Here is a 26,199-nt window from a genome sequence, read left to right as displayed (position 1 = left end):
TTTGTGGATATATCACATGCACTGTGCACTTTTTGCAAATTGAAGAAACGTCAGCTAATTTCGCAGAATGAAAATTTCTAGTGTTGAATTGGTCCCCGTGATCTTTTTATTGATGAGCTATTTCCTCAGCACACATTTTGTGGCTTCTGCTCAGCATCCCTCGGGCTTCCTTGTGTTGGAGAAGCAGTCTTTGACTCAGCACCTGCTGGGAGAGCACTTGTGCAGGGTAATGGCCTCTCATCATTGCCAACACTGACATGCATTTTGTTTTTATATTTAAGCTACAGCTTCAGTATTATTTTCCCCCACTGGTACGTCTGGAGGGTCAGACCCTCTTGAGTCCCATTAAGTCCCCTGTTGATTTACGACCAGTTTATTTACTTCCTCCCAGACTGAGTTGCAAGATTTGACACTTTGGAGGGAGAGAGGGACTGGGTGTAGTGATCTGACAGACTAGCTGTAAATTTTCTTCTCTTGACATTTGATGTGTTGACATGACACCCTGGGAATCGGGTCAAATGATTAAGAGACACATGGAAGATTCAGAGCGCATGTCCAGTGCCAATGTCAAATGCCCAATGCTTCTTATTTTTCCAGCCTCTTTTAAAATAATGCACAGATGGCAAAAACATGTGCATCGTGTTTTGGTAAATTTTCAGGCATTCAGTCATACAAGAGCTATTAAGCTTAGCAGGTTCAGGCTGATGGTAATGTGTTTCTGATCATGTAAAATTAATAAACACTCATTTCAGTGTGGAAACCTCTATCCTCCTGCTCATTAGATTTGATTTGTAAGCCAGCCTGCCTAATCAGCCCTTTGATAACTTTTTGACTCCCAAGATATATTGGCTTGTCTATTGATTAGAGCTCCACCAATTAATTCGTCAGATTAAGCCACGACAATTTTCATTAGCAGGAAACACTGTTCATGTAACTGTATTGCTGTTTTCTGTTCTGACAGTTGCATCATTCAGATGCCTTTTCTTTTCCAGTGCTTCTACATGTAGTAAAAAATATTCTTGCCTTCATAGGTTCACCAAAGTCCAGGAGATTGGTGACCTGGTAGGAAAGAGACACATGCAGGCCCTATGGTGACAATAGCTTGATCAATATCTGGGCAGTTTAATCCATATTTGTCTCCATGCCTCCTTATAAGATTGTGGCTTTCTAATTAGGTTCTTGTTACCTCCTTATAAATCTAGTTCACATTAGGAGGGGCATTCTTAGAAGTGTTTGAATGATTTTTGAATGGGTATAAATGTCAAATGCCTTTATTAATTACTGTGATTGTGTAATGTTTAACATTGGAAACACATTGCAGACAATATATTTATGATATTGGGATTAAGGAAACCTCTGGCATTGAATTGCCTTCTCAATTAAACTAGGAAATGATAAATCAGTCTATCAAATTTGTGAGATAACAACCATTTTGTGGTAAGGTGCTAATCCATACATTTTGAATAGTATTTGTTAGCCCTGAACCATAGAGAGTTTTTCTGTCTTTGAGAGTCACTAAGATTCTGAGCTATGATTCTGTCAACACTAACAGTCAGGAATGTAGATAATATCAAACAGGAAAGAAATCTCTATCAATTTTCTATTTAAAAATCATTTATTCGCTCTCAGATTGATATTTTTTCTTCCTCCCAAGAAAGAAAAAAAAAAGACAAAGACAATTTTCTTAAGATTTATACTGAAGGTCTTTTCCTGCTTTTATTCAGGGAGTTCAGTGAACTAGAGATACTGAACCCGAGATATGAATTTTCTGTCATTTTGTGATCATTATCTGATCAAAGACCAGGAGTTAAAAACAATAAACAAAGCAATCCATGTTGATGTTCTGTGAAATGGCACAGATGCCGAGATGAGAGAAGGATCTGGATAGGTTTCTACAATCTCCGTAAGGACCAAATTGTATTGTTGGTAATGTTTGTGTGTGTATGTGAATAGAGCCCTTTATAGAAATCATTCCTTGCTATACACAGATTAGTTAATCCCTTTGAGATTCTTATTGATGTAGAGAGAAAAAAGAGTGGTCTCCCCTGGGTCATCTCCAGTTTTAGAAAACAGCAAGAGCTTTGACATTGTTTTCTAAACAGACAACCTAACAAAGCCTTTGCTCCTTCTGATTGGTACGAAAATATGTTGGTAAATTTCCCTCCTGCCTTTGAAGTGAAGATAATAAAATTACCTAGATATGATTTTGTATACACCAGACCCCACTATTTCCAAAACACCCAGGGCTGCTAATGAGGGAACCATAATGAAGGCTAATGCAATAATCAATTTCAGGGGTCTTTGAAAATCAATCTTCAGCTCATTGGAGGGTCAGTTCTGATAAAAATCTGGACATGCGAGAAGTGACCGTGTCATTTTCACTCCGTGGCATCTGCCTGAAACTTCAGGCCTCAGTTTTGACAAGTGCCTGGTCAGTATAACGGTCAGGGTGAATGCTATAGAATTCATGTCTTGCAGTTTGTAGTTGTGCTGAAAATTGAAGTGGAAATGAAGTTGAGTTTTTTTAAGGAGTATGTTATATCTCATGTGGAGGTAAGCCAAGAATATCACATGGAAAATTCACCAAAGGTGTTATATTAGTATAAAAGAGCAATGTACTGGCGGAGGACATTCTAAAGTTAGGAGCTTTTCTCATCAACTCTTGTATGTTTGGTGATTACATGATATCTCATTACTATAGGGGAATCACTATGGGTTGATAATCGGATATTTATTGTGTATTGGTTCGTAAAATAGCCACCCAGGTTTCGTAGTGTGATTCCTGAGGTCAACAGCAGGTAGCAAAAACACAATCCTGCCAGTTCCTATTGCTCATCAACTTCTGCAGGCCAGTATATCGAGGGTTCAGACCTGTTTGCTGTTATGATTTCTCTCCATGTTTGGTACGGAATCGTTAAAAAAAATAAAAATAAAAAAAGAATATGCTTTTGCCGATTAAGACCCATAAAATATTGAAACCTGATGTTTATGAAAGCATTTTTAATTATAATGCTTCATCTCTCTGATGCTTGTAATAGAAGAAATCATAGTACTTATATTTTTTTTTCCATTTTACAAACCCTACAAGAAAAGTTGTTTTTTTTTTTTTTTTTTTTTTTTTAATATAAAAGTGGTTTTTGGTTTTTAATCCGGAATCAAGCAAAATTCAAATCTTGCTGACAGATATGTTAAATTTTATTTACAAAGGCGATCCTAAACACTGAGAAATCTGAAAAGGGGTAAACAGGTCTTAGGATTGTGTTTCAGGGGAAAATGATATCATGCAACGACAAATTCAGAGGGGTGTTCAACGAGTTAAAGAGTTCACCTTTTGTCATAACCATTCCATTAATTTCTGACGTATTCTGAAGAAGAAGAAATGCGCTAAGATTGTAAACAAGAGCCCATGTAGAATATGAAACTTATAGGATTGAAGTTTAAGAATTCGGAGTGTAAATTTCATAGTGTGACAGTGTAAGCCTGATTTTAATAACCCCTTTGCCTGACAGTTAAGCCATGGATTTGATTTTTATTGATAAAAGCCTGTGGCTTAAAAACGATGGACTTTTACATCAATTTTAATGTTGCTATTTGTTTGAAGTTCTCACATAAATTGTGTAACTGACGCAATATGTTTGAATGAATTTCTTCAGCAGTTCAAGTAGACACCCCCCCCCCCCTTTTTTTTTTTTTTTTTTACAGTGCTCCCTAAAATAGACATAGATTTACATGGTTTTGGAATTTGATGAAAAGGGAATACAAATTAATCACTTAGTTGGTTCCTGCTGGGTAGATGTAATGCAAATTGATAAAGTCCTCATTCAGTAAAATTCAGAAAGTAATTTCCTCAGAAATGCCTATTAATGTGCTTGATATATGTTACAGGACTTCAGGTACTTGAAACCATCTCTCTCCCTCTTTAAATGCTGATTTTGTTTCTAGAAATGAATGGATGAATACGAGATGGCGTATCTGGCTTAGATACATGCTCTTGCACATCAATGAGCAGTTCGATCCTGCACTACGTTGTTGATGCTGCGATTTTGTTTTTCTGATGGAGAGAATGTTCTGTTTTAGAAGGAAGGCATCAATTGCTTTTATCTATCTTTCTCTTGTTCATTTCACTCAGATCAAAGGAAACCTTATCATTGAGGTATGCCAGTTTACTTCAGCAGCCGACAGCTGTGGAGAATACTTCTCTCAAATGTAAATTGGTCAAATAACCAAAACTATTTTCATCAAACTTTGGAAATGTTTTGACCAGTATGCAGTTGGAAAATGATGGACTCCCTAGTTTGTATCTTTTAACCTTTAGCATGACTTTCTGTCCTTGACCTTCAATTAGCAACATATCTTTGAAGTAGAGGTATTCAGGACATATTCATCATGGGTGTTTGTCAGGTAGACTTCTTGGTGATTAGGCCAGGTATTTACTGAATCTTTTGATTCTTCTTTCAAACATGCACCAGGTTATTTTTTACATATTCATAGTAATAATCTTTGACAGAACAATTTCCCAAAGCTATTTCGAAACACTTTCTATCCCTGCAAGAAGAAAATTTCCAATTTCTCTAACTCCACTTCTGCCAGGCCCCTTGACATGATTTGGCAGTGTAGACAAATCGCTTTATTTTCATTGCGTCAGTACTTCCCATAATACTCCAGGTCTTGTTGGTATAAACTGTAAGATGAAAGGTTCTTTCTTGAGTTATGTCTAATAGAATAGGATTAGGCACTAAATGACAATCCTGGGGGATAGATACAGACAGAGAGCATCTGCCAAAATCACAAATAACCTGCAATCCAGAGAGCATACCCCACAGAGCATCCCAGGCTGAGAATGGGACAGCCATGACATCAGTGGAACATGCTTTTTATTGAATGCATAAGTTGCCACACTTGTGAATACATGGTTTAGGTATTGTCAGTGCTTGTATGGTGTCACTCCAGTATTTACATCAGATTCCAGATGGTATTAATTGTGTATTCACTTCTGACTTCAATTTTAGCTTTTATGGAAGCCATTTGTATTGAAAACCAAAAGGGTAAAATGATTGGTGAAGATTTAGATTCATCATTTAAAGTTCATTATTTTTTTTTTCTGGATCTCTATAGAGAGTTCATTGAACTTAGGAAGAAAACTGTGTTTTGCGGGACTGGGGAATCCGTTTACACCTTGCTGCATTAAGATATGACAAGCCTCTCTTTGAAGTGCTAGTAAAACTGGTAAAGATGAGAGCCCTGGCTTTGACAGGGGATGGTCTGCTATACCACAGATTGGGGAAACAGAAAAAGTGTTCTTGTTTTTGCTGCGGTAGCCATAAATTTCATCTCTTTGCTCCCACCTCCCCGTTATTCCCTCACATTTTTTATGCTGATGATTGCCCAAGGTTTTTGGGTTGTGCTCCTTTGCAGTGGAGCATTAGCTTACTATCATTATTTAGATTGACAGGGGTAGACATCAAAGGTTTCTGATTGTTTCCATTGAATGCTAGAATAATGCAAGATGGTCGTAAATCTGGGCCATTAGCAGGGAAGAATGGTTTATGGAAGGGTGGATGGGGAAAAATAAAACAGGATTGAGATTAGATCAAAGAAAAAATCTGCACATACTGTTGTAGAGAGTGGTAGATCAAAATCTGTTGCACTTGTTGACTGAGGATAGTGATGAATTGACCCCTAACCTTGGTTATAGAGGATACATCATTTATTTTTTCAGGTTGAGGCTCATAGTGTAGCTGCTCAGGACGGGCACATCAAAGAAGGGGACCAAGTTCTCCAGGTAAAAACACCTGTCAATCAAATTCTCCACCTGTCAATCAAGTTTGTCAAATTCAGATGAGGAAATCCAGAACCAGCATTTGATGGGGGAAGTTTTTCCCTATCGCAGCCAATTAGGAGGGGAAAACTTCCATCCCTTCTACAACGACAAACTCCTCCATCCCTCCCACAACGATGTTATAGTATAGGATAAGGAAAAGTGATTATGGTGTCCTTAAAACTAAATAGTATCTATCTGCTTTTATTTGTTTAGATGATTAGATAGATTAGGATGATACACCGGCCACAGGCAAGATTATGACAGATACCAACAGAATTATCATGTACATCTACTTAGTTATTGATAACTAGAAATCCCTCAGGTCGCCCAACGTATATAGGCCCAGAATTACCAATGGGTGCGAGTTGAATCAAATATTGAATTGGTATATATCATAAATTTCTTTGTTCCTGATGATAAATTCTGTCTTTCAATTCTGTTACGGATATACCTTTCTCAAATGCACAGTTTTTCGGGCGGAAATTATAAAATATTGATCTCGTGTGTGATTGGGTACATTTGGCCATTCTGACACAAGAGTACAATCAACTTCACCCAAATGAAGTTGTTCTAGCCTTATGAGATCTTAGTGGCATTTAATAAAGCCATTAAAGGATGATGAAAGCATTCTGCATCAGATGATTATATAAAAAGCTATTAAAAGTTGTTGCATAAATCTTTCCTCCAAAGCATTTAGTATTAAATAGGAAATCCATAAGTCCGCAAGTAGGCGCTCAGTGAATCTCCATCCCCACAAAGAGAACAAGTTTTGTGCAATTTCCTGAAATATTTCGGAAATTAAAAGCGTTCTTATGCTTTTAATTACTGCCCTAGACAGATCAATCTTTTTATGTAACTGTTCAAATATAGATATAATTTTAGGAATGCAACCCGCAGTGTCGTCTGATAGGTCCAAAAAATGGTGAGCCGTTAATTCTGTGATTTTGAAAAACCTAGACATACTTTTAAAGCCATGTCAATAAAAGCCCATTATGTAGGCTCAAGTAAAAGTGGGAAAAAGAGATTATATTGAAAATGATGTAGTCTATTGTCTGATACAGAAAGAAATAATTCTAAAGATAGCCGTAATCGTTATGGAGATTATTCCGTCTTCAATGGTTAGCTCTGACAATATTATACAATTGGGGTATGTATAAACAGACATCTGGACTGCCAAAGATAACACATAGGAGGAACTTTGTGGTAGGTCTGGGAGAGATATGAAATTTTGGCGGGTACTGCACAACATAATGATATGACAACACACAGATATATGTAATATCTGGATTCTCAAGCCACTGATGTTTTTCTAAGTATATGTTATTCATTCTCAGCGTACAAGCCCCTTCTACAACCAACAGTATGTCTGAGATTACTTTGGAGTTATTCTTGTTTTCTTACATGAAATATTCTCCTAATTGTGTGGCTGGGTGATTGCAGCGGTTCTGTGGAGTTAGAACACCTAGTAAATCAAGAAATGGCCATTATATGTAGAGTGCTCTGATGTAAAGGCATGTGGCTCATATCAAGGCCCTTCCAAAAATGTGAGCCATGCTAAAAACTAGGAAATAGAACTTAATTGTTTTGGCAGGAAAGGAGATATCGGGGCAGTCTGCTTCAGATCAGCTTACATGTATACAGAAGATGAAGTCTTTTTTTAACTTTCAGGTGAATGGGGTAGACGTGCGAAGTCGGGACCAAGCAATACAGCTATTCTCAGAAAGAGGCTCGGATATAAGGCTTCTTCTGGCAAGACCCCAGTTGCAGGTAAATAGTCTGGCCTCAGTTGTTGTGGGAAGAAGATAAAAAGTTGATTCATTATGTTTGCTGTAAACTTCTAGACCCAAACACCCCCCTCCCCCTTCCTCCAACAAGATATAATCAATGGGAGAGAACTCTCTCTGATCCTTTACATTTCAAAAGCGAACTGTGTAAAACTTGACTTAATCAGTGTGGAGTGTTTTAATTCAGAATTCAGAACATAATCACGTTTACAGTTGTATGGAAATATTGAACAATGACATCTGGATTGTTTTACATGTACAGGGTATAATGTTTACACCTCAACTCCACAATTAGGATTCAGAAATGAGACCCAAGTGAACTGAACGGGTTGCTTTGATAATGTATTAGGTTGCAGCTTTTCAAGTTTTGTATGATTTTGATTTAAAGAGGCTTTGTATCGTATTTTGAATGTGAGCCAGGAAGCAAATTGACACAGATAGTCCGGAGTCATAGGGTCCTTTAATGGCCGTATAATGAAGAGGCAAAGGACACTCTTGTATTCATGGAATAATAATTAATTTGCACATTTTTATGTTCCTTTGTATCAAGGTATCACAAATGTTGACACAAGTTGTTGGAGGGATGTTGGGTTATTGTTAGGAGAGACCCTGGCTGGATATCTAAAGTCTTTTGACATCAAGGTGGTCATATTCCCTTAGAGCAAATCCTGCCTAAATCTTCTTGTTTGTTTAGCTTTGGCATAAACAGTTGTATCAGTGCCTTTTCATGTTGGATGTACTTTAAGATCATGTAATAACAGGTGTGCCAAGTTTGGTGTTCATCGGGAAAAGTGAGTCCTGACCTGTAGTTTTTCTCAATGTGTTTTTGTCAGTTTCACAAGGTCCCACAAAGTTAATGCAGGAGAATGTCCCTGCTGTGAATTCAAGTGTCAGAATATGGAAATGGGTGATAGGCAAGCAAGACAGACTTAACTGGCTCAGGGGATCAGAGTATGCTGTGTGTAATCACATTAGACACCTGTTGCATTTCGTGTGGACAGCAGCAAGGTCAGGGCGGAGAAATCTGCTACACTGGTCACAGGAAAGTGCTCAAAAAGAAAACTGGTTCGGAATTGAATTTGTCTTTTTTTTAAATATACAAATGCATCATCAGTGTTTAGAATTTAAGATACATAGTATTTGCTTTTATAGGTTGTTGTCATAACAATGGTAATTCCAAAACAAAGTAAACAATGAAGTACTAGAAATAACTAATTTTTTTGGCAAATGAATAATGGAATAGTATTAGTTCAATTAATTCCTGAAGATGTTATTCAACATTAAAAGCTTTCCAGATATAAAAAAAAAAAAACCCAAAAAAACAAACCCCCAGAATCACACAGAGAACCTGGAAAGCTAATCACCAGCAGATAAGCATATGGCCATCTGATTTTGTTAGTCACCCACCTTACCAGAATCTGGAAAGAACAAAAATTTACACTTTTTGTAATGTCAAGTACAGAAAATCTGGATGAGAAACTCATGTGACAAATAGTCATTTAACCACAAGCAGGTGTTTTTGCCATAAATTTAGTTATGGAGGATTTAGAACAAGTGGAATACTTTTTTGGGAGTTTGTTCTGCAATGTTGACAGAGAGTAGACATAATAGGGTTAGACTGACCTACATTCTGACATGGTAGTTGTGTTTGAATGAGAGCAGATGATAATTTGTGTGGACCAGCATCAACTGTTGACAGCTTCAATATTGGGCAAAATACAAAAAATAGAAATTTAAAAAAAGCAAAGGACCCCCCCCCCCCCCCCCCCCCCCCCCCCCCCCCACCAAAACCACCCGAACTCCAAAAGTATACATTAATAGGTTATATAGAAGTTATTTGTCACTCTTTGGGTCTGAAAAGAACTTAATTCCATTTACAGGTGTTATATGAGTTTTTTCATGAAGGATGAAATTAACAATAGGTGGATATGAATTGTCAGTGGTGTATGAAAACAGTTCCTGAGGTAATGGGATTTAGTCGTCTGAGCGGTATCAACTGAGAGCAGCTATTGGACTATTTGTGCACTTGTTGACTCCCATTAATGATTTTGACCACAAAAACACCAGAATCTTCATGGACAATTAACACTTCACAAACATCTTTCTGTTAACACAGCTGACCTCTGCAGGCCGAGATCAAAGGCCGAGGTCTATCTCCTAATTACACTACAATGTGTGGACATGCACATAATGACTTTTTCTGCACACCTCTGAACATTCTCCTGCAGCACATTATCTCTTTGTTTTTCCTTTCATGCTGCGTTTTTCTTACCTCTTAATGTTTACAGCCGGTTTAATGAACAGTGGCGAAGGAACTGCCTAGAAATGATAGAAGATGAAAAGTATGGAAAACAGCCATTGTGGTTTACTAATTTTACCACGGCCAGAACAATTGGAGGGTCAGGGTGTAATTTCTCTTGTTGGCCGTTTGATGTGCCAGGTGTAATTAATAAACTTGAAAGTTTTCAAATTTTGGTTACATTCTGTGCTGACCCCAATGTCCCCAGCTGATGTCATCACTTCTATATTTATATGCTAAATACATTGCAATAACAACTGTCAGGCGACAAGTCGGTGAACTTCAATCCAGCAAAATTATACATATTGGGATTTTGTTTTTAAAAAGCCAGGTGAATGCACCAGCATTATAGAACTGAAAATAATCAGTACTTTATCAAAATTACAGTAATGAAACTGATGGTAATTTAACATTCATTTTGTTCAAACTGTTTTTGTTCATTGCCAGTACAATTTTACTTTTTATCAAGCTATTTATCAGCATAGCTACAATTGAGCTATAAAAACTCCGGGTGCTCCTATCACTGCACAGTTACTGTTAATAAAAGATTCAACATTAAATTGCAAAAATGATGTTTCATGGGGAAGATCAAAGGGCTGTGATGAGGGTTTGTCATAACATGGCCCAGACTGAGACATTGTAACAGATGGTGTTTATTGTTTCCACGGTAACAGTTTGTCAAAGGTTTGAGTTTAAATTAGCGGTCCATCATATCTTTGTTAACCTGCTGATGATGTCATAGTTAGTCATGTGACCTAAGTGATTGGTATGATGAGCAGTATTGATAGTCTTTTGTACAAGGTTTTGAGGTTTTAATCGTGTCACACCCTGAAAAATCACTGATGAGAGTGTTGGATTATAGTGTAAGAATTATCTCCCTTTTTTTAGCTGGATGATGGGTTCATGGAGGATCAGAATGTGACCCTGGATGATTTACATATGGATATTCTTGAAAAACATCACCGTGACAACATGCAAATCATGGCCTCCATGCTGGCACGGGTAGGTTGTGCATGGATATATGTATATACCCAAGTGTAGTCTAATATTGCGACAATGTGCTTGTCATTCTTGTATCATTAATCTGCTGATGCATGGCTCCTGCTAGATAGAATATATTAATAAATGTACATTATATACCCAATATCTGTATCATGATATACATGTTGAAGATGCAATGATATACCTATTAAAACTTATATTTGCAATTAGTCACTGTTACAGTAGGTTGCGCTTTAGCATGGAAGAAAATGTTCCGTTAGTTAGAATACTTGTTAAGTTGGGAATACAAAAGCAGAATTCTGTCTTTTGAAGATGTAATGACATTTGAGGAGAATTTGCTGAATCATTTTGGCTTGTTTGTTGAAAAATTGATGTTGTCTTTATTTGGATTTCTAGGTCAATTTATTCTATCATTTAACTAATTACTAATGTGCTTGCAGATGTTGTTGCTTGGCATTGTTACAAAGTGTGGATTTTGTCGAATTGCATGTCATCAAAGGAAAAGAGATTAATATTGTTCAGTTTCTCTCAATGACATGACTCAGCTCTTCATGAAAGGGTTTTATTTAAACAGAAAAATGGGAAAGGAAAAGTTTGAAAACACAAAAATTGCCTAAGGCCTGCTTAAGGGCATGTTGTAGTTGTGTGAAAAATGTGCACAGGGGCCGGCTCTGGCTCCAAGGGGCGACTTTAAACAAATGACTGTTCAGTGACAGAAACAAGTTTTGTGTTGCCATTGTCTTAGATTGAGTGGGGTTTTTATGTTTTGTTTCTTTGATGTGACACAGCTTGGAAACACCTCTTTGTGTGTAATTATCATGGCATATCTTCTGTTTTAATTATTCAGCAGTCTACGAAGTAGCATAACATAAACTGTTTTATTTCACGATTTCTGTAAGTTTTTGTTTTTTGTTTTGAGCCACACAGTAATTTGTTAAAGTGACAAGCTCGGTCTTATTCATTAGAAGCTGCATGATAACTCTAGATGACAAGATATTCCACTTCATAGCCCCACAGGAAAGTAATCCCCAAAACATGTTACATGGACCCAGCCTCTCCTAATCAATAAGATAAAAAAAGTATTTCTAACGCTTCAGGTGTTGTAACTTTCAATGAGAAGTGAGTATTGGAGACTCTGGTGTCCTGATCAATATCACACTAACATGGCTCAGCATGTTGAGGAGGCAATATTATCTCAGATTTGTTGTCCAGAAGGTCTCTAATCCTCAGATCTATGCACTCCTCTAGTTCTTTGTGACAAGTTGCTGGTTTTTTTATTATGCAGGGTCACATGGAGGAAGAAGGGGGCACAACTGACACCGCCACAACAGAAAATTCACTCCACAAGCATGAAAAGGACAGTGGTGTTGGCCGTACGGATGAAAGCACTAGGAACGACGAAAGCTCTGAACAGGTTTGTACCGATCTGAGTTTTTTGTATGATTTTTTCTAGATGCATAAGAGTACTTTTTACTGTGATTTTGATTTTGAATGTAAACCATGGTCAACATTTATAGATATCTAGACCTTTAGAATAATAGAGTTCATTTCCTCAGTAAGAATTTGTTTCTTCAATAAGAATAAGTAAGAAAAAAAGAGACCTTTCATTTCCCCTACCATCAATAATAAACAAGATTTTATCATCAATGTTTCTTTTAGATTCATTTAGATTCAATCATCTTTCCCTTTCATCTGTACATCTTATCGTCTGATCACAAATATTGATCATTTTGGCTGCACGTAAAGACATAGCTCATCTTAGAAATGAAGGCTAAAGGATTGAGATGTGAATGATACAGATGTTTCTGGTAGACACCTGCTTCAGAGAAAATTTGTTATGATATTAAACTTTTTAAAAACTCTTAGCTGATGCAATGCGTCAGCAGTTGTGAGCTCCTTTTACAGCTTAATTGTTTTGCACAGTTTGAGAGAATTAACAGATAAAATTTGATTAATTAGTAAATGACTCTAACAGGAATCTTAGTTACCACCTTGTAAAGAACAAAGGAAAAAGGTTGAGGTGTGAAAAGTAAACAAAGTTTTCTGGAACAGTAAAGGATTATCAATGAAAGATATTTTATCAATGGATTGTGGAGTGCACCAGAGTTTGTTTGGTGTAATGAAAGTATCTGTCCATCAGATCTTTCATGTCCCTAACATCTCTATTAAGCCACAATTAAAGGCTTTGATTCCCATCCAGGGCTCCCTCTTTTTTCAAACATATATTCCCCATTTCATGGAGTGATTGGGAGGTTTTTACACAAAGGGGGTAGCAAGCTTATCTCAATAAAACTGAAAATGGACCAATATTTGATAGACTATGTTTTATCAGTTGAGATGAATGAGTTCCTCTTTTGAAAGAATCCATTTTTCAATTCTTTTTGATCTGTTGATTCTACCTTTTGATCTTGGAATTGAACTATAGAATTGTCAGATCTGGTAATCCAGGGAAGATACAAACAAACAAAAAAAGATTCAAATTAGTTTTGTAGTTTTCTTAAGAGGATCGAAGAACTCTTTAACTTCTAGGATGACTGAATTACCAAAAGAAATTAATTTTTGTTTTTTTGTTGAAAGGTAAATTTTAAGCCCTACTCTCTGAAAAATAAAAGATAATGAAAGAAAATCAATCTGGGGATACACATACGGATACATGTATATGTATTAATATAAGGATTTTGTTTTTAATTGTTGCTGGCTATTTTATGGGGTTGAAGTAGTGACTTAACACCATATCATAAGTTAAAGGGAGACTTAGACTATTTAGCTGTATAGTAATTCCAGTTTGATTGACAGATTGCCTGATGTCTCCTTCAGCATTGCTCTATATTACCTCACAATCCGAGTCTCCATTTACAAATTAACAGAAAGGTGAAGCCCAAGATAACAATCTCCAATGTTAACATGCAAAACAACAACCAGCGCTAAATGAAATTGCATGTCAAGTTCATGCAGATATGAATCTTGGATTCGTTTACATTTGGTCATATTCACAATTTTTTAAATCTTGGCTAGTGGTATAAATAGCTGCTTTATTTATGAAGGTTTTAAATAAATAACACAACCCTCACAGACCCCACTAAGTCTATACTTGTATATTTCACCCTGCCAAGGAGGTTGGATTTGGTTTTATCTCAAGGTAACTGCATTAAAGTTTGTCAGATGGAATTAAGTGTGGCAGTTGTCTTTCCTGGGGCCCTGGAATCTGGAATAGTCTTTAATTTCTTTGACATTCAGTGATTACCATGTTGAAATAGTAAGAAAATGGAAGCATTAAATTTTTTTATAGCAAAACTTTTTTATTTATTACATTGAAATTCTTCTTGATAATTGTCAAATGCCAAGATAGACATCATGGGCTGTATGTACATGTATAAGTTAACTAGAACTATTAGCATGCTATAATGCTAAATTTGACCAATAGAAAAAATGGTGGGAAAATATCTTTCTGATGTCCTCCATAGTGAATCATGATTATTATCTATTCTTTTTAACAACAAATGAATTGGGGTCAAATTGGACTTAGTATTACTGTTAGTTTGTGTAGTCCTTTTCAAAAAGACAAGTTGTTTATATGGCCAAAAATTGATTTTGGAAACGATCTGATTTGATACATCCAGGACTTATGGGGTGGGATCGATGCCATTGATGCCATACTCATAAGCAAGGAGAGATAACTCAGTTTTACTGAAGAATTTGGAACTGAGAGTTTATTTTATCAGTGTAATGAGTATCAAACATTATCTTTTAAATGGATGGATTTTGATAGTGGTAATAGGGACAATCACTTCCAAAGGATGTTCACCGGAGTCGTGCTTCAGACTTGCATCAACTTCCCATAAAATAACCACTGAAACAATTTCTCATTCAAGACATATCATTAATTTCTTGTTGTTTTTAGCTGTTTGAGCTACTGACCGTGTGTGTTTTTTTTTACAGGATCCTTTCGATACAGAGTGTACCAATTCTCCGGCAGCAACCTCCAGGTTCCGAAGAAAGGATCTGAATTACAGTGACGACAGTGTGTTGTCCAATGAAGTGACTGATCACGACACTAATGTGACAGACTATGGAAATGAATGTGACAGTTTTCGTGCTCATCTAGAGAGCAGGTGTGTAAATAACAACATGGAGAGCTCTCCTCAGAAGAACTCCGGGAGAAAAGACTCGGTGAGCAGCATTGAGCGCGAGCTTGCTCTTTTAAATAAAGAAATGGAAACTATACACATGGAGTGTCAAGAAATGTGTGACAAACACACAAAAGACATTACTACTAAACAGCAGCATCAACGAGAAGCTGTGCAAATTAAAAGTCCAAGAATTGTGCCTAGAATGGGGACAAGGCTCGAATATCTAAAATATGTGCAATTATATGACAACCCAAATTCCTGGGATCGCCGCGACACCTTACCCAAGCCTACTACTCAACAGCCAAAAAGTCAATGTGAAAAGGACGCGTCCACAACCACAAGTGCTTACAATACCGGCGAGAGCTGTCGAAGCACACCACTCACACTAGAACTTAACCAAGGCTCAGATGAAGGAGATTTCAAAAACTCTATGTTGTGCTTGGCACCATCCAACACCAATGTTTCAGCATTAAGTGACACTGAGAAACAGACCCAGACCCCGTGTGGTCCGAACGATGGTTCTAGTGATGACTACCAATCCATCGCTGCGGACTTCAAGGAGTCGTCCACACTGCAGAAACAGAACTGCATGGGCGAATCGCTCCAGGATCTGTACATGCAGTATGCTGACGTGATGTACACAAACCAAGCAAATCTGCAGCACACAATAGCCATTCAACAAAAACTTTTTCAACAACAAATTGAACAAAATCCAATGAGGAGCAGGAGAAATAATGGGTGTTCTCCTCAACCTCCTACGTCAGCTGCTAGCTCGGTAAGTGGACAAGGTGAGAGTAAATCTAGAGACAGTCTGAATGTCTCAAGAGATAGTCCAAAAGCCACACCCCCTGACAGTAGTGGAGAAATGGAGTGGGTGGTAAAACGACGGCCAGACGGAACTCGATACATCACGCGGCGTCCAATGAAAAGCAAGCTCCTGAAAGAAAGGGCCAAGAAAATTTCAGAGGAAAGATGTGGAATGACAACAGATGATGATGCAATGAGTGAATTAAAATTTGGACGTTATTGGTCAAAGGAAGAGCGCAAGAAGCACTTGGAAAAGGCACGCGACCACAAACGAAAACGAGAATGCTTGATGAAAGCGAAAATGGAGACCTTGAAAGAAGCTGAGGAAAAGAAAGAAGTAAACATAGTCGAACTGAGTCATCGGAAAATGATGAAGCATAAAAATAAGAAAGTGTTGGACAATTTTGTGACTGTGCAGGAAATGCTGGCTCATGGGAGTCGTGTGTCTGATGGGAAAACATACAACCCGTTACTATCTGTGACTACCGTTTGATTTTATTGGTGTGATAGTGAATGCTTGGACTAATGGTTTGCATAAATGTGATATATTGTGACATGACGTGATCATTTAGTGCGGGGAAAAAAAAGATTATTGTTCATATATATATTAATGTATTGTATTCCTATGGAATGTAAATATTTCAAAGGAAATTTTGTTTTAAGAATGAAAACTGATTTAATCTGGCTGTGAGACAAATGTGGTTGTCGTGCATAAATATGAAAGAAAGCAAGGAATGTTGTTAGAAACTCCATGCTGCATATTGCAGCAGTAAAGTGCAAGTGCTGTAAGTCATGAGTAATTCATTTGTATGTGATATGTAAGTAGTGATGTAATGTAGAGTTCTGTTCATGGAGAACTTCTTGACAGTGGTGGAAAGCAGGGAGAATCCCTTTCCCCTCATTTATTCATTGTTTTTTTTCTTCTTCATATTTTGTATTGTTAATATTTATTAAAAATAATTGTTTCAGAGAGGATATTATTGAAAGCAATATAATCATGAAAAATCCCAGATGATTGTAGTTTTGTTAAATGTATCCTGTTCTTGCAAATCTTAAAAATGCAAATTACAAGCCTGTACATGTAATTGACAGATGATATGAATTCCATGTTGTTTTCACCTTATAGTCCCCTGCCTATATTGCTATTTTTTCTGTCAGAAATATCAACTTTATATGAAGAGCACTAATATTATATCTAGTTTTTTTTTAAGTAAATGATATCAAAAGATATATGCTAGTCAATTGCAGATTCATGTCATTCTAGTACGTATTATTTGTGTGTTTTGTCTGTTTCTCATCTCTGGATTAGGAAAACACTGGAGAATGAAAACAGCTGAACATTTTCTTTGTAGAAGTGGACATAACCTGTTATCATAGGATTCATTATAAACATTGTTGTCAGTCGGAACTGCAACACATTGTCATGGAAACATTTTGAAAATATTTGTGCTTCATTATTTTCCTCAGAATTCAGTGATATCAGAACTTGAATAAATTATTGTTTTATATTTATGAACAGAATGTTGTGTCTCTTTTTGCCGCTTCTGGGATACTGCAACTACAGTAGCTCTAGGTTGGAAGCTCGAAGTGCAGTGCTGTGTTTAGGCAAATGATATGTTTCATATGAGTTGATCATCACTGCTTTGTAGTTTATAGCTTGGCACACTGCCCATGATGTCGTGAAAATGGTCATTTCGATATAAATCCATTTCATATGAGTTGGGCATCACCGCTTTTGTAGATTATAACTTGCAACACTGCCCAGGATGTGGCGAATCTGGTCATTTTGATATAAACCCATTGCCGGTTACTAATGTGAGCCTTTGGTGATTCTGTTGTTAGTTATCTATTACATTACTCGTGTTACATTACAATCTTCTGGTCTGTCAACGTTTGGAAACTTGCGAATTTCTTATCTTCAGCTCAGAAACTACTTGTTCAATTTCAGTATCAAAATTTCTTTGGATCCTTGGAACCAAACCCTTAAAATACTAGGGAACTATGAAATATATTCTTATTCTTAGTGCTACCTTTCCCTCATGTAAGGCCATCTGTATAACAGAAAGTGTCATTGTGACCATAAGGGTACCCAGACGTGTTGAGGGTTTTTGTTGTGGTCTAAACTTTGACCTAGTGACCTACTTCTGTAAAAGGTCTGCAGGTTGAATAATATTTGAATTATGGTGTCAAAATATCCCAAAGAAGCTTAATAGCATTGGCTTTTGCAACAAAAACATGGGGTTTTCATTGGGAAGTGTTTCGGTTAAGTGATATTCCGTCGACGTGGCCACACAATCTCAAGGTCGTTTCTTAATTCATTGTGGCCTTGACTGTTCAGCATCTGACATCAAGGTCTTTTTGCCTTCCGAGTCATTCTATAATTATTGTCCAATCGATAAAGCATACGAGGATATAGGTTAGGGTTAAAAAAAAAATGCAGACGGACGCCGAGTACTTGAGGATCTGTGATATCACAGCAACACAACCCTTGTTCAGGTACATCGATCAATAAAACTTGATCAGCATCATCCAGTGGCCGTGTCCCGGGATTAAGGAGGTGAACTGTGGGGATCTGAAAGACAGACAACCACGACGCAACTGATACTAGTTAGACCACCAAACTGTTATACTCCTTAGGGATGGTAATTAATTACTTAGGTTCCACCCGCATAAAGACGAGGGACTAAAGTATCAGTATAAATGAATGGATTGATTGTATGTTTATCGTCCCTCTCGAGAATTTTTCACTCATATGGAGACTTCACCGTTGCCCGCGGTGAAAGGCTTAGACCTATGCTCTGCACTTCATACACCACACCTGCTGACACGGCGGTTTCTGTGGTCTCATTCGAAAGAACGCCCCATTTAGTCGCCTCTTACGTCAAGCAAGATGTACTGAGAACATATTCTAACCGGCCGGATGAAAATATTAGTTTTTTATTGCATATGATCACGAAACAGGAATTAAAGAAAAAAATTTATATCCAATGATGCTCAGATTTCCAGGAAAAAGAACATCTACCTGTGTGCATACGAGTTCTGCCCGAGTCAAACTAACTTGGGATTTCTTTTATACTGTTTTTAAGCCCAGTTTCCAACACTGTATGATATGAGTATTGACAGCACAGAAGTCAAGCCAGATAACCTACAGACAGTCAGACATGTGTACACGTGATGCAGATAACCTACAGACAGTCAGACATATGTACACGTGATGCAGATAACCTACAGACAGTCAGACAGATAACCTACAGTCAGACAGATAACCTACAGACAGTCAGACAGATAACCTACAGACAGTCAGACAGATAACCTACAGACAGACAGATAACCTACAGACAGTCAGACAGATAACCTACAGACAGTCAGACAGATAACCTACAGACAGACAGACAGATAACCTACAGACAGACAGACAGATAACCTACAGACAGTCAGACAGATAACCTACAGACAGTCAGACAGATAACCTACAGACAGTCAGACAGATAACCTACAGACAGTCAGACAGATAACCTACAGACAGTCAGACAGATAACCTACAGACAGATGTACACGTGATGCTTGATACATGAAATGGCTGAAAATAGAAAAGTTACTTTTAATTTACATTTCTTTACTTCAATAAAATCGAGTGTTGCTTCCTATGGATAAGATGAATCAGGCATGGCTTGTCCTTTTGGACGTTTAATGATGTGGTGACACTCTTAAAGCGGGTAGAAAAAAAGTTTTATTAAATCTTTTGTGACTTTTACTTTTATATTGTTCTCACATAAAATATTGATAAGTCATTTGTTGGTATATTTTCATATGATCTAATTCTTTTGATATAATGTTATAACATAATGACTATATATATTTTGAGTTGAAAATTAAATACTTGGTACACTTGACAAACTGTGAGGAATTGGAGCCCTAGCTAGAAATAGGTAAAACATAATCGAATCAGATATTTACCGATGTTTAAATTTCGTCAGCAATAATATACATGTATATTTCATTTCGAAAAGTACATCCCCCCCCCCCCTTTCAACTATTTCGGTGCGTGTTGCAGTCAAAGAAAGACAACTCAAATATATACATGGATCAACCGTTTCGGTACATCACTTTTGGAGGGAAAGTCCTGATAAATGACTCTGTTTGGAGTATGTATTTACGTTGTGGAATGATTCAGACACTGTCCAAAACATGTAGTTTCTGGCTGTGAAATATCAATATCGTAAAAAGAATCCTTGTGCGGGTAATGTTTAAACCAGTATGAATTAATGATATAAAATTGGATCAAGATTTCATTTAAAGCTCCTATAGATGTAGATGCTCGAGGAAAGAATTCAGAATATTAAAGAATTCATATATTTATATTTTCCCAATGTTTTTGCTTTTGATATCTCTACAATTAGTAATGATAGTTATTTCCTCATGAATGCGTTTCAGTTGTAAACGGTGTGCGTATGAATACAGATGAATATACATGTAGCACTTAAATATCAGCGACTAGGACTTACGGCAGAAATTAAAATAGGATGTAAATAAAATAAACTTCACGACGACATTCTTTTCAAGAAGGGGCGGAATTTATTTCTTAAATGATTCTAGTGTGACTTTACGTTCGATGTTATATACATTTTTAATCGGTCAGATTAATTTTTTTTTTTAATTTGCAATCGTTATTTCAAACATTGAAAATACAACAAAAATCATCTCATGGAATCCATGTTGATTTCGAGTTTGCTAGTTCAACTCGTGGAGTTTCTAAATTTAATAAAGTTTTGTTTATGACCGTCTTTTCTTAATATTTTCTTAGACACATCCAATTCTGGTTGCAAATCTAAAATGGCAGGAAACAGCGTGAGTCCCTTTATTACCAGCTGATCACTCCAAGGAAAGCGCGAAAAACGGTTTGATTTAGTAGAGATCACTGGTGTGTTCGGCATGAATGTACATTATCCACAATTAAGAATCAACAGACTTCCTGTTGCAAATACTCCATAAACTTCACACTACCGATGAATTACTTACAACCAATCATTACTGTCGTTTATCCATATACCACCATACAGTATCTATCTGTCTGTCTGTCTATCTATCTATCTATCTATCTATCTATCTATCTATCTATCTATCTATCTATCTATCTATCTGTCTGTCTGTCTGTCTGTCTCTCTGTCTATTTATTGGTTAATTAATTGATTAATTACACTGCCGGGAAGACATACTTTATAATACATCATTTATCTGTTTTACAGTATATAAATAACGCGTAACATTGCCTGATTTTATTTGTGTATCCTTTGCTCTTGCATGAGGGTATGAACAGCGACACTTTACACCGGCCTACTTCGTGAAGCGCGTTAGTATGCCCACGTGAAGCGCTGCAATTCACTCTCATCATGTATTCTCTTTAGCGAAAACACACGTACTACGTTTATCTGTATTCATACGCATGGTGTTCAACTGCTTCGTGTTCATGAGGAAATGGCTATCATTACAATTTGTAGAAACATTTTAAAAAATCACAAACAATGTTGAATTCTATATGACACGTACGCGTGATTCATAAGTAAAGTTGCGTCAGTGGAATATATTGTATATCTGACACTTATCCCAAATGTATTGACATTCTCAACATTTTCAGTTGTGGCGTGATTCAGAAGAAAGCAACGGAAACTTAAGATTTACATTTCTAATGGTTTTGCCCTTGATATCTTATCCTATTGAAATGATGGGTCATTTCCTCATGAATGTGAACAACGTGCTTAGTCCCACGTAAACACGGGGAAATCCTACTTCTTTCTATGCATCCAAAATTTTAGTTACCCTATAACCTTTAATAAAAGCTGCGTAATTTAGGTGAGATTTTCTATTATTTGATGAAACAACAAATTAATGCATGAGATGCACCAATAAACAGACATTTTTGAAGGATTTCGAGTTTTTTCACGAAAGATTTGTAAAGAATAAAAAAAATAATAATAATAAATGTTTCGTAGGAAATGTTTATGGCAAATATTGCTTTTTAGTAAAATTAAAACATTTGCAAATATTTTTACAGAATTCTGTGACCATTTTTTTGCTATCTTTTGTCCGTAAGATCAAGGAAGTTAGCTCCTGAGCTTTTGAGCACAACTGCGCAGGATGCTACAATTTACTGGTTTAATACTGATCCCATTGGTGGAAACATATTACACATCGATTACTGATCCCTATCCAGTTGAAAAAAAAAATTGTGTCAATTCAAATTTTGAAATGGTTTGGCAGGGACTATATTTGTGGCAGGGGGAGATGACGAGGACATAAAGGTCAGAATCAGCCAGGCGAGACATGCATTCGTCACCCTCAGACCAGTGTGGAGGAAGAACAACCCTAGTCTACACACCAAGCTTAGGCTGTTTAACACCAATGTCAAGTCAGTGTTGCTGTACAGTTCGGAGACCTGGAGACGCACAAAGAGCCTGGAGAGCACGTTACAAGTCTTCATCAACACGTGTCTTCGCCAGATCCTACGCATCAGATGACATGCGCCCGACGAACCAAAACCCGATTACCAAGACCACCCAGAGCAGGAAATGGAGTTGGGTTGGATACACCCTGCACAGAAGACCAAACAACATCCGACGCTACACCTTGGACTGGAACTCACAGGGGACGCGAAAGAGGGAACGACTAGTTATCACCTGGAGAAGAACTCTATAGACAGAGCTCAGAAAAATCAACATGACCCGGGGTGAAGCCAAGAGAACAGCCCAAGACAGAACAGGATGGGGAACAGCACTGCGGGCCCTATGTTCCGAACGGAACAAAGACAGAACAGGATGGGGAACAGCACTGCGGGCCCTATGTTCCGAACGGAACAAAGAGGACAAAGAAGATATTTTGTGGCGGAAGGATTGATTAATCTAAAAGTTCTAAATCTGCATATTACAGTTTCTGATTCATTCTTCTATTTCTATACTTCTATTCGTGTATATTTCAGTTTTATGATTTATGATACAAGTAGTTGCGACTTTGAACTAGTTCAAATGTTGCACTTCATTAATTTGGTTGATTTATTTTTCCAAACAGAACACCGATTGTTAAAAAAGTTTAAATCAATTTACTCGAAATTTTGTATAAAAATTCAGTACTGTAGTATCTGGGGAGACTTCCAGTACGACTTGTTTATTCCCGGATTGCAGAGGAGCGACTTCCGACAGCACGAGATTTCCCGCTGTTATGGAATATGCCAGACGTGCTCGCACGGGTACAAGTCGGACTGCATGAGGACACAGGCAGGCGCCCTCTTGCATGCGCCGCTCCAGTAGGGGCACACTCCAAGTGAGGTTCAGGGAGGCACCCGAGGAGGAGGAAATCCGAGGATTGGGTTATAGATTGGGAGGAGGACAAGTACGAGCCCTCTCCCAGAGATATGTCGCTCAGGATTCAAGCTCTCCAAGGATAACGTGGTGCCGGTGTTATAGAGCCAGACTTCCCCCCATAGTGAGACTTCCCCCCAGAGCCAGCCTTTCCCCTGCGGAAGTTTGGCTCTGGAGTGATCCCTTCCCCCGGAAGTCTGGCTCTAGAGTGAGCCTTCCCCCCGGTAGTCTCGCTCTAGAGTGAGCCCCCCCCCCCCCCCCCCCGCAGCAGAATTGCTCTAGAATAAACCTTACCCCCAGGGGGAAGACTCACTCTAGAGCCATAACACCCACTTGAAGTCTCGCTCTAGAGGGACATCCCCGCTTTCACCCCCTCCTGCGCAAACTATGAAATAAATTTTAGTTTATCGGACAGGGAATTACCTACCTAACCTACCTACTTACCTACCTACCCACCCACCCACCGACTTTACGCAGATGAGAAGAAACACAAATTCGAAATTTCCTCATTTCATTTTTCAAACTTCTAAGACTAACCAAGGCATAGGTATTGTGTGGGTCAAAGTTCAGGGTCTATGGGTCAAACAAAATGACTTATCAATTCCAATTGTAAACTTTCAAAATAACTTTATTTGGTAAAAAAAATGCAGTTTTAGTAGAAAGCAATTTGAGAAAAATTTAAAACTCATGCTGAACGATCTACAGTTCAGCAGTCGACGTGCTTTTTTTCCTCTCTCTTTTATTGCAGTTGACGTGCTAACCTACTGAGCTACTTAGCTAGGTGAGAATTCTTTAAATGATTAAACAAACATTGCTGATATTTATATTTTCATCCATGTTTTAAAAGGAATTCAGCCATTATGACGATGTAGAGTACGTCCTTAAGCAAAATCATTTAATGCCCTGCTGAAAAAGGTCTTGGTATCTAAACAATATATATAAAGTGATAGTAGTTTACCAGGAATAAATGAAGGGGAAAGTCCTGCTATGGGGGGAAGTCTGACTCAACAACTAGTGCTAGAGTAGGTCTGGCTCTAGAGTGAGACTTCCCCGTGGTTTCTCCTGCTCTAGAGTGAGTCTTCCCTCAGGCTTCCGGGATGGGGTTGTCTCATTATGGGGGAAGGCTCACTCTACAACACCGGATCTGCCGGGATTTGGGGCAGAGAACCAGGGGAATAGGGAGGACTTTCCGGAAGATTCGGTGGACTTGTCGGATCTGGAGCCATCGCCCGTTTAGGAGGAGGAGGCTTGCGCGGATTCCGCATCCAGAACTAGTGCGTGACCGGAACCAGTAATGACGCAAGATCAGCCCAAGGAGGAATGTGGGCTGTAGGTGGTCAGAGGCCGAGCCGAAAGCGAGATATGGGACATGCCCTTACAGCATGCGGGAGAACCCCGTTGAGACTCGCCTGTGCCAATCGGGCAGATACGCCCGACCACCAGGTTCATGGTTGAGATGGTGGTCCAGGGAGTGAGACTTCAGGCAGTGGTAGACGCTGGGGCAGAGGTGAGTGTGTTGTCCACCCGGGTCTACGAGGAGCTCGACCCCAAGCCTCCCATCAAACAGCACGTGACCTTGGTTCAGGCAGGGGAAAATGCAAGGATGAGGGACTTCATCATTGGCCCTGTGGTAGTCTGCCTTGAATACACAGAATATAGTGTTGATCTGTATGTGCCCCCCCCCCCCCCCCCCCCCCCCCGCAGGACCAAATCCTGCTAGGCATGGAGTTTCTCCATCAGCAAAAGGCTCATTTGGACCTGAAGCATGGCACCATGACCTTGGGAGAGGAGAAAGTCCCCATGACGTTCGGACACCCAAGAAGGGTACAGGAGGCCCAAGTTTCCTCGCCTAAGACTGTCCAGGTCCTAGCTGCCTCGTTCATTCAGTGTCCCTGTCGTTTGGATTGGTAGTTGGAGGACTTTGTAATCGGCCCAGATATCAACAGATCTCGGACGTCTTATTAGTGCCACACACTTATGCTAGGGAGAGCACAGCGATGACCAGCATTGTCAACGCTTCAGATGAGGAAGTGTCTATCTCCGGAGACAGTGTGATGGGGGTCAGCTTTGGAGGCCGAACCATGGGTGCTGACGTTTGACTTAGTCAATAAGAATATGTGCAGTGTGGACCCCCACACTGAGGCAGGGGCTAAGCTCAGTACATTTACAGCAAGAGTTGATGTTGTCCCCTTAGCTTGCCCTGGAACTTGGTCAAATTCCAAGGAGGCCATAATGGATGGTGGGGGACTCGAGCCGACTAACACTGCTGAGGAAATCAGTGTGGTTGAAGCCCCAGCTGTTGGCCTTACTCAGTGTAGGCCTGGTGAAAGTGTTCCGGATGGTCACAGTGCCCCTGTTAGCGAGGCATCATGGAACTATGTCTCCCGAGAACTTATCAGGTTCCCAGGTTGGACCCAGGGGGTGGAGTTGGACTTCGAGACGGATCTTGTGGGACACGACTCATTCAGGACCCAAGTCCGACAGTTCAGAGGCATCAGGTTACCTTGGTCCCCACCTGGATTCAGAGCTGATGGTAGGATCTATTGATCCTTTTCAGTTAGGGGTGTGCGACCCAGGGCTCACCCTGACCCATACCGGTTGGGATTAGATTAGTCCCAGTCTGTTTTCTCCGGGGCATTTACCCGGACCCTTCCTGCCGGAGCCCTTTCCGGCGTCCTCGGATAGTCCCTTCGAGGGGGTGTGTCGCGCCCACCTTGACCATTGGTTGGATCCGTTTCTCCGTCCTTCAGAGAAAACGGGGGGTGGGGGGGGGGGTGTAGTATCTGGGGAGTCTTCCCTAGTACGACTTGTTTATACCCGGAATGCAGAGGAGCGACTTCCGGCAGCACGATATTTCCCGCGGTTATGGAATATGCCAGACGTATAGCAGGACCTACCAGAAGCTGAGACCGACAACAGGTAGAGCAGTAAGTCCGTGAGACCCATGTTTTATGTACATATATGGTAATAAATGCCACAGATACTTTAGTATTTTCACCAATAA

General features: G+C 38.8%; 1 protein-coding gene across 3 annotated transcripts in view; it reads left to right on the top strand.

Annotated features, from left to right (window-relative positions):
* Positions 1-17,359, top strand: part of LOC125655338 (E3 ubiquitin-protein ligase PDZRN3-B-like) — a 98,893-nt gene extending 81,534 nt beyond the window's left edge. For 2 of the 3 annotated variants that reach the window (XM_048885597.2, XM_048885599.2), the window contains 5 exons: positions 5,720-5,782; positions 7,490-7,588; positions 10,793-10,906; positions 12,192-12,320; positions 14,846-17,359. In XM_048885597.2, the coding sequence (XP_048741554.2) occupies positions 5,720-5,782; positions 7,490-7,588; positions 10,793-10,906; positions 12,192-12,320; positions 14,846-16,336 (1,896 nt within the window). In that variant the 3' untranslated portion in view covers positions 16,337-17,359. The remainder of the gene's footprint in view (positions 1-5,719; positions 5,783-7,489; positions 7,589-10,792; positions 10,907-12,191; positions 12,321-14,845) is intronic. The other variant, XM_048885598.2, reaches the window with a different exon arrangement.
* Positions 17,360-26,199: the final 8,840 nt, after the last annotated feature.

This window comes from Ostrea edulis, chromosome 7 (assembly GCF_947568905.1).
Source record: "Ostrea edulis chromosome 7, xbOstEdul1.1, whole genome shotgun sequence".
In the NCBI taxonomy this organism is placed as follows: Eukaryota; Metazoa; Mollusca; class Bivalvia; order Ostreida; family Ostreidae; genus Ostrea; species Ostrea edulis.
Note: the sequence above shows the minus strand (reverse complement) of the source record. Positions and strands in the feature narration are given on the sequence as shown.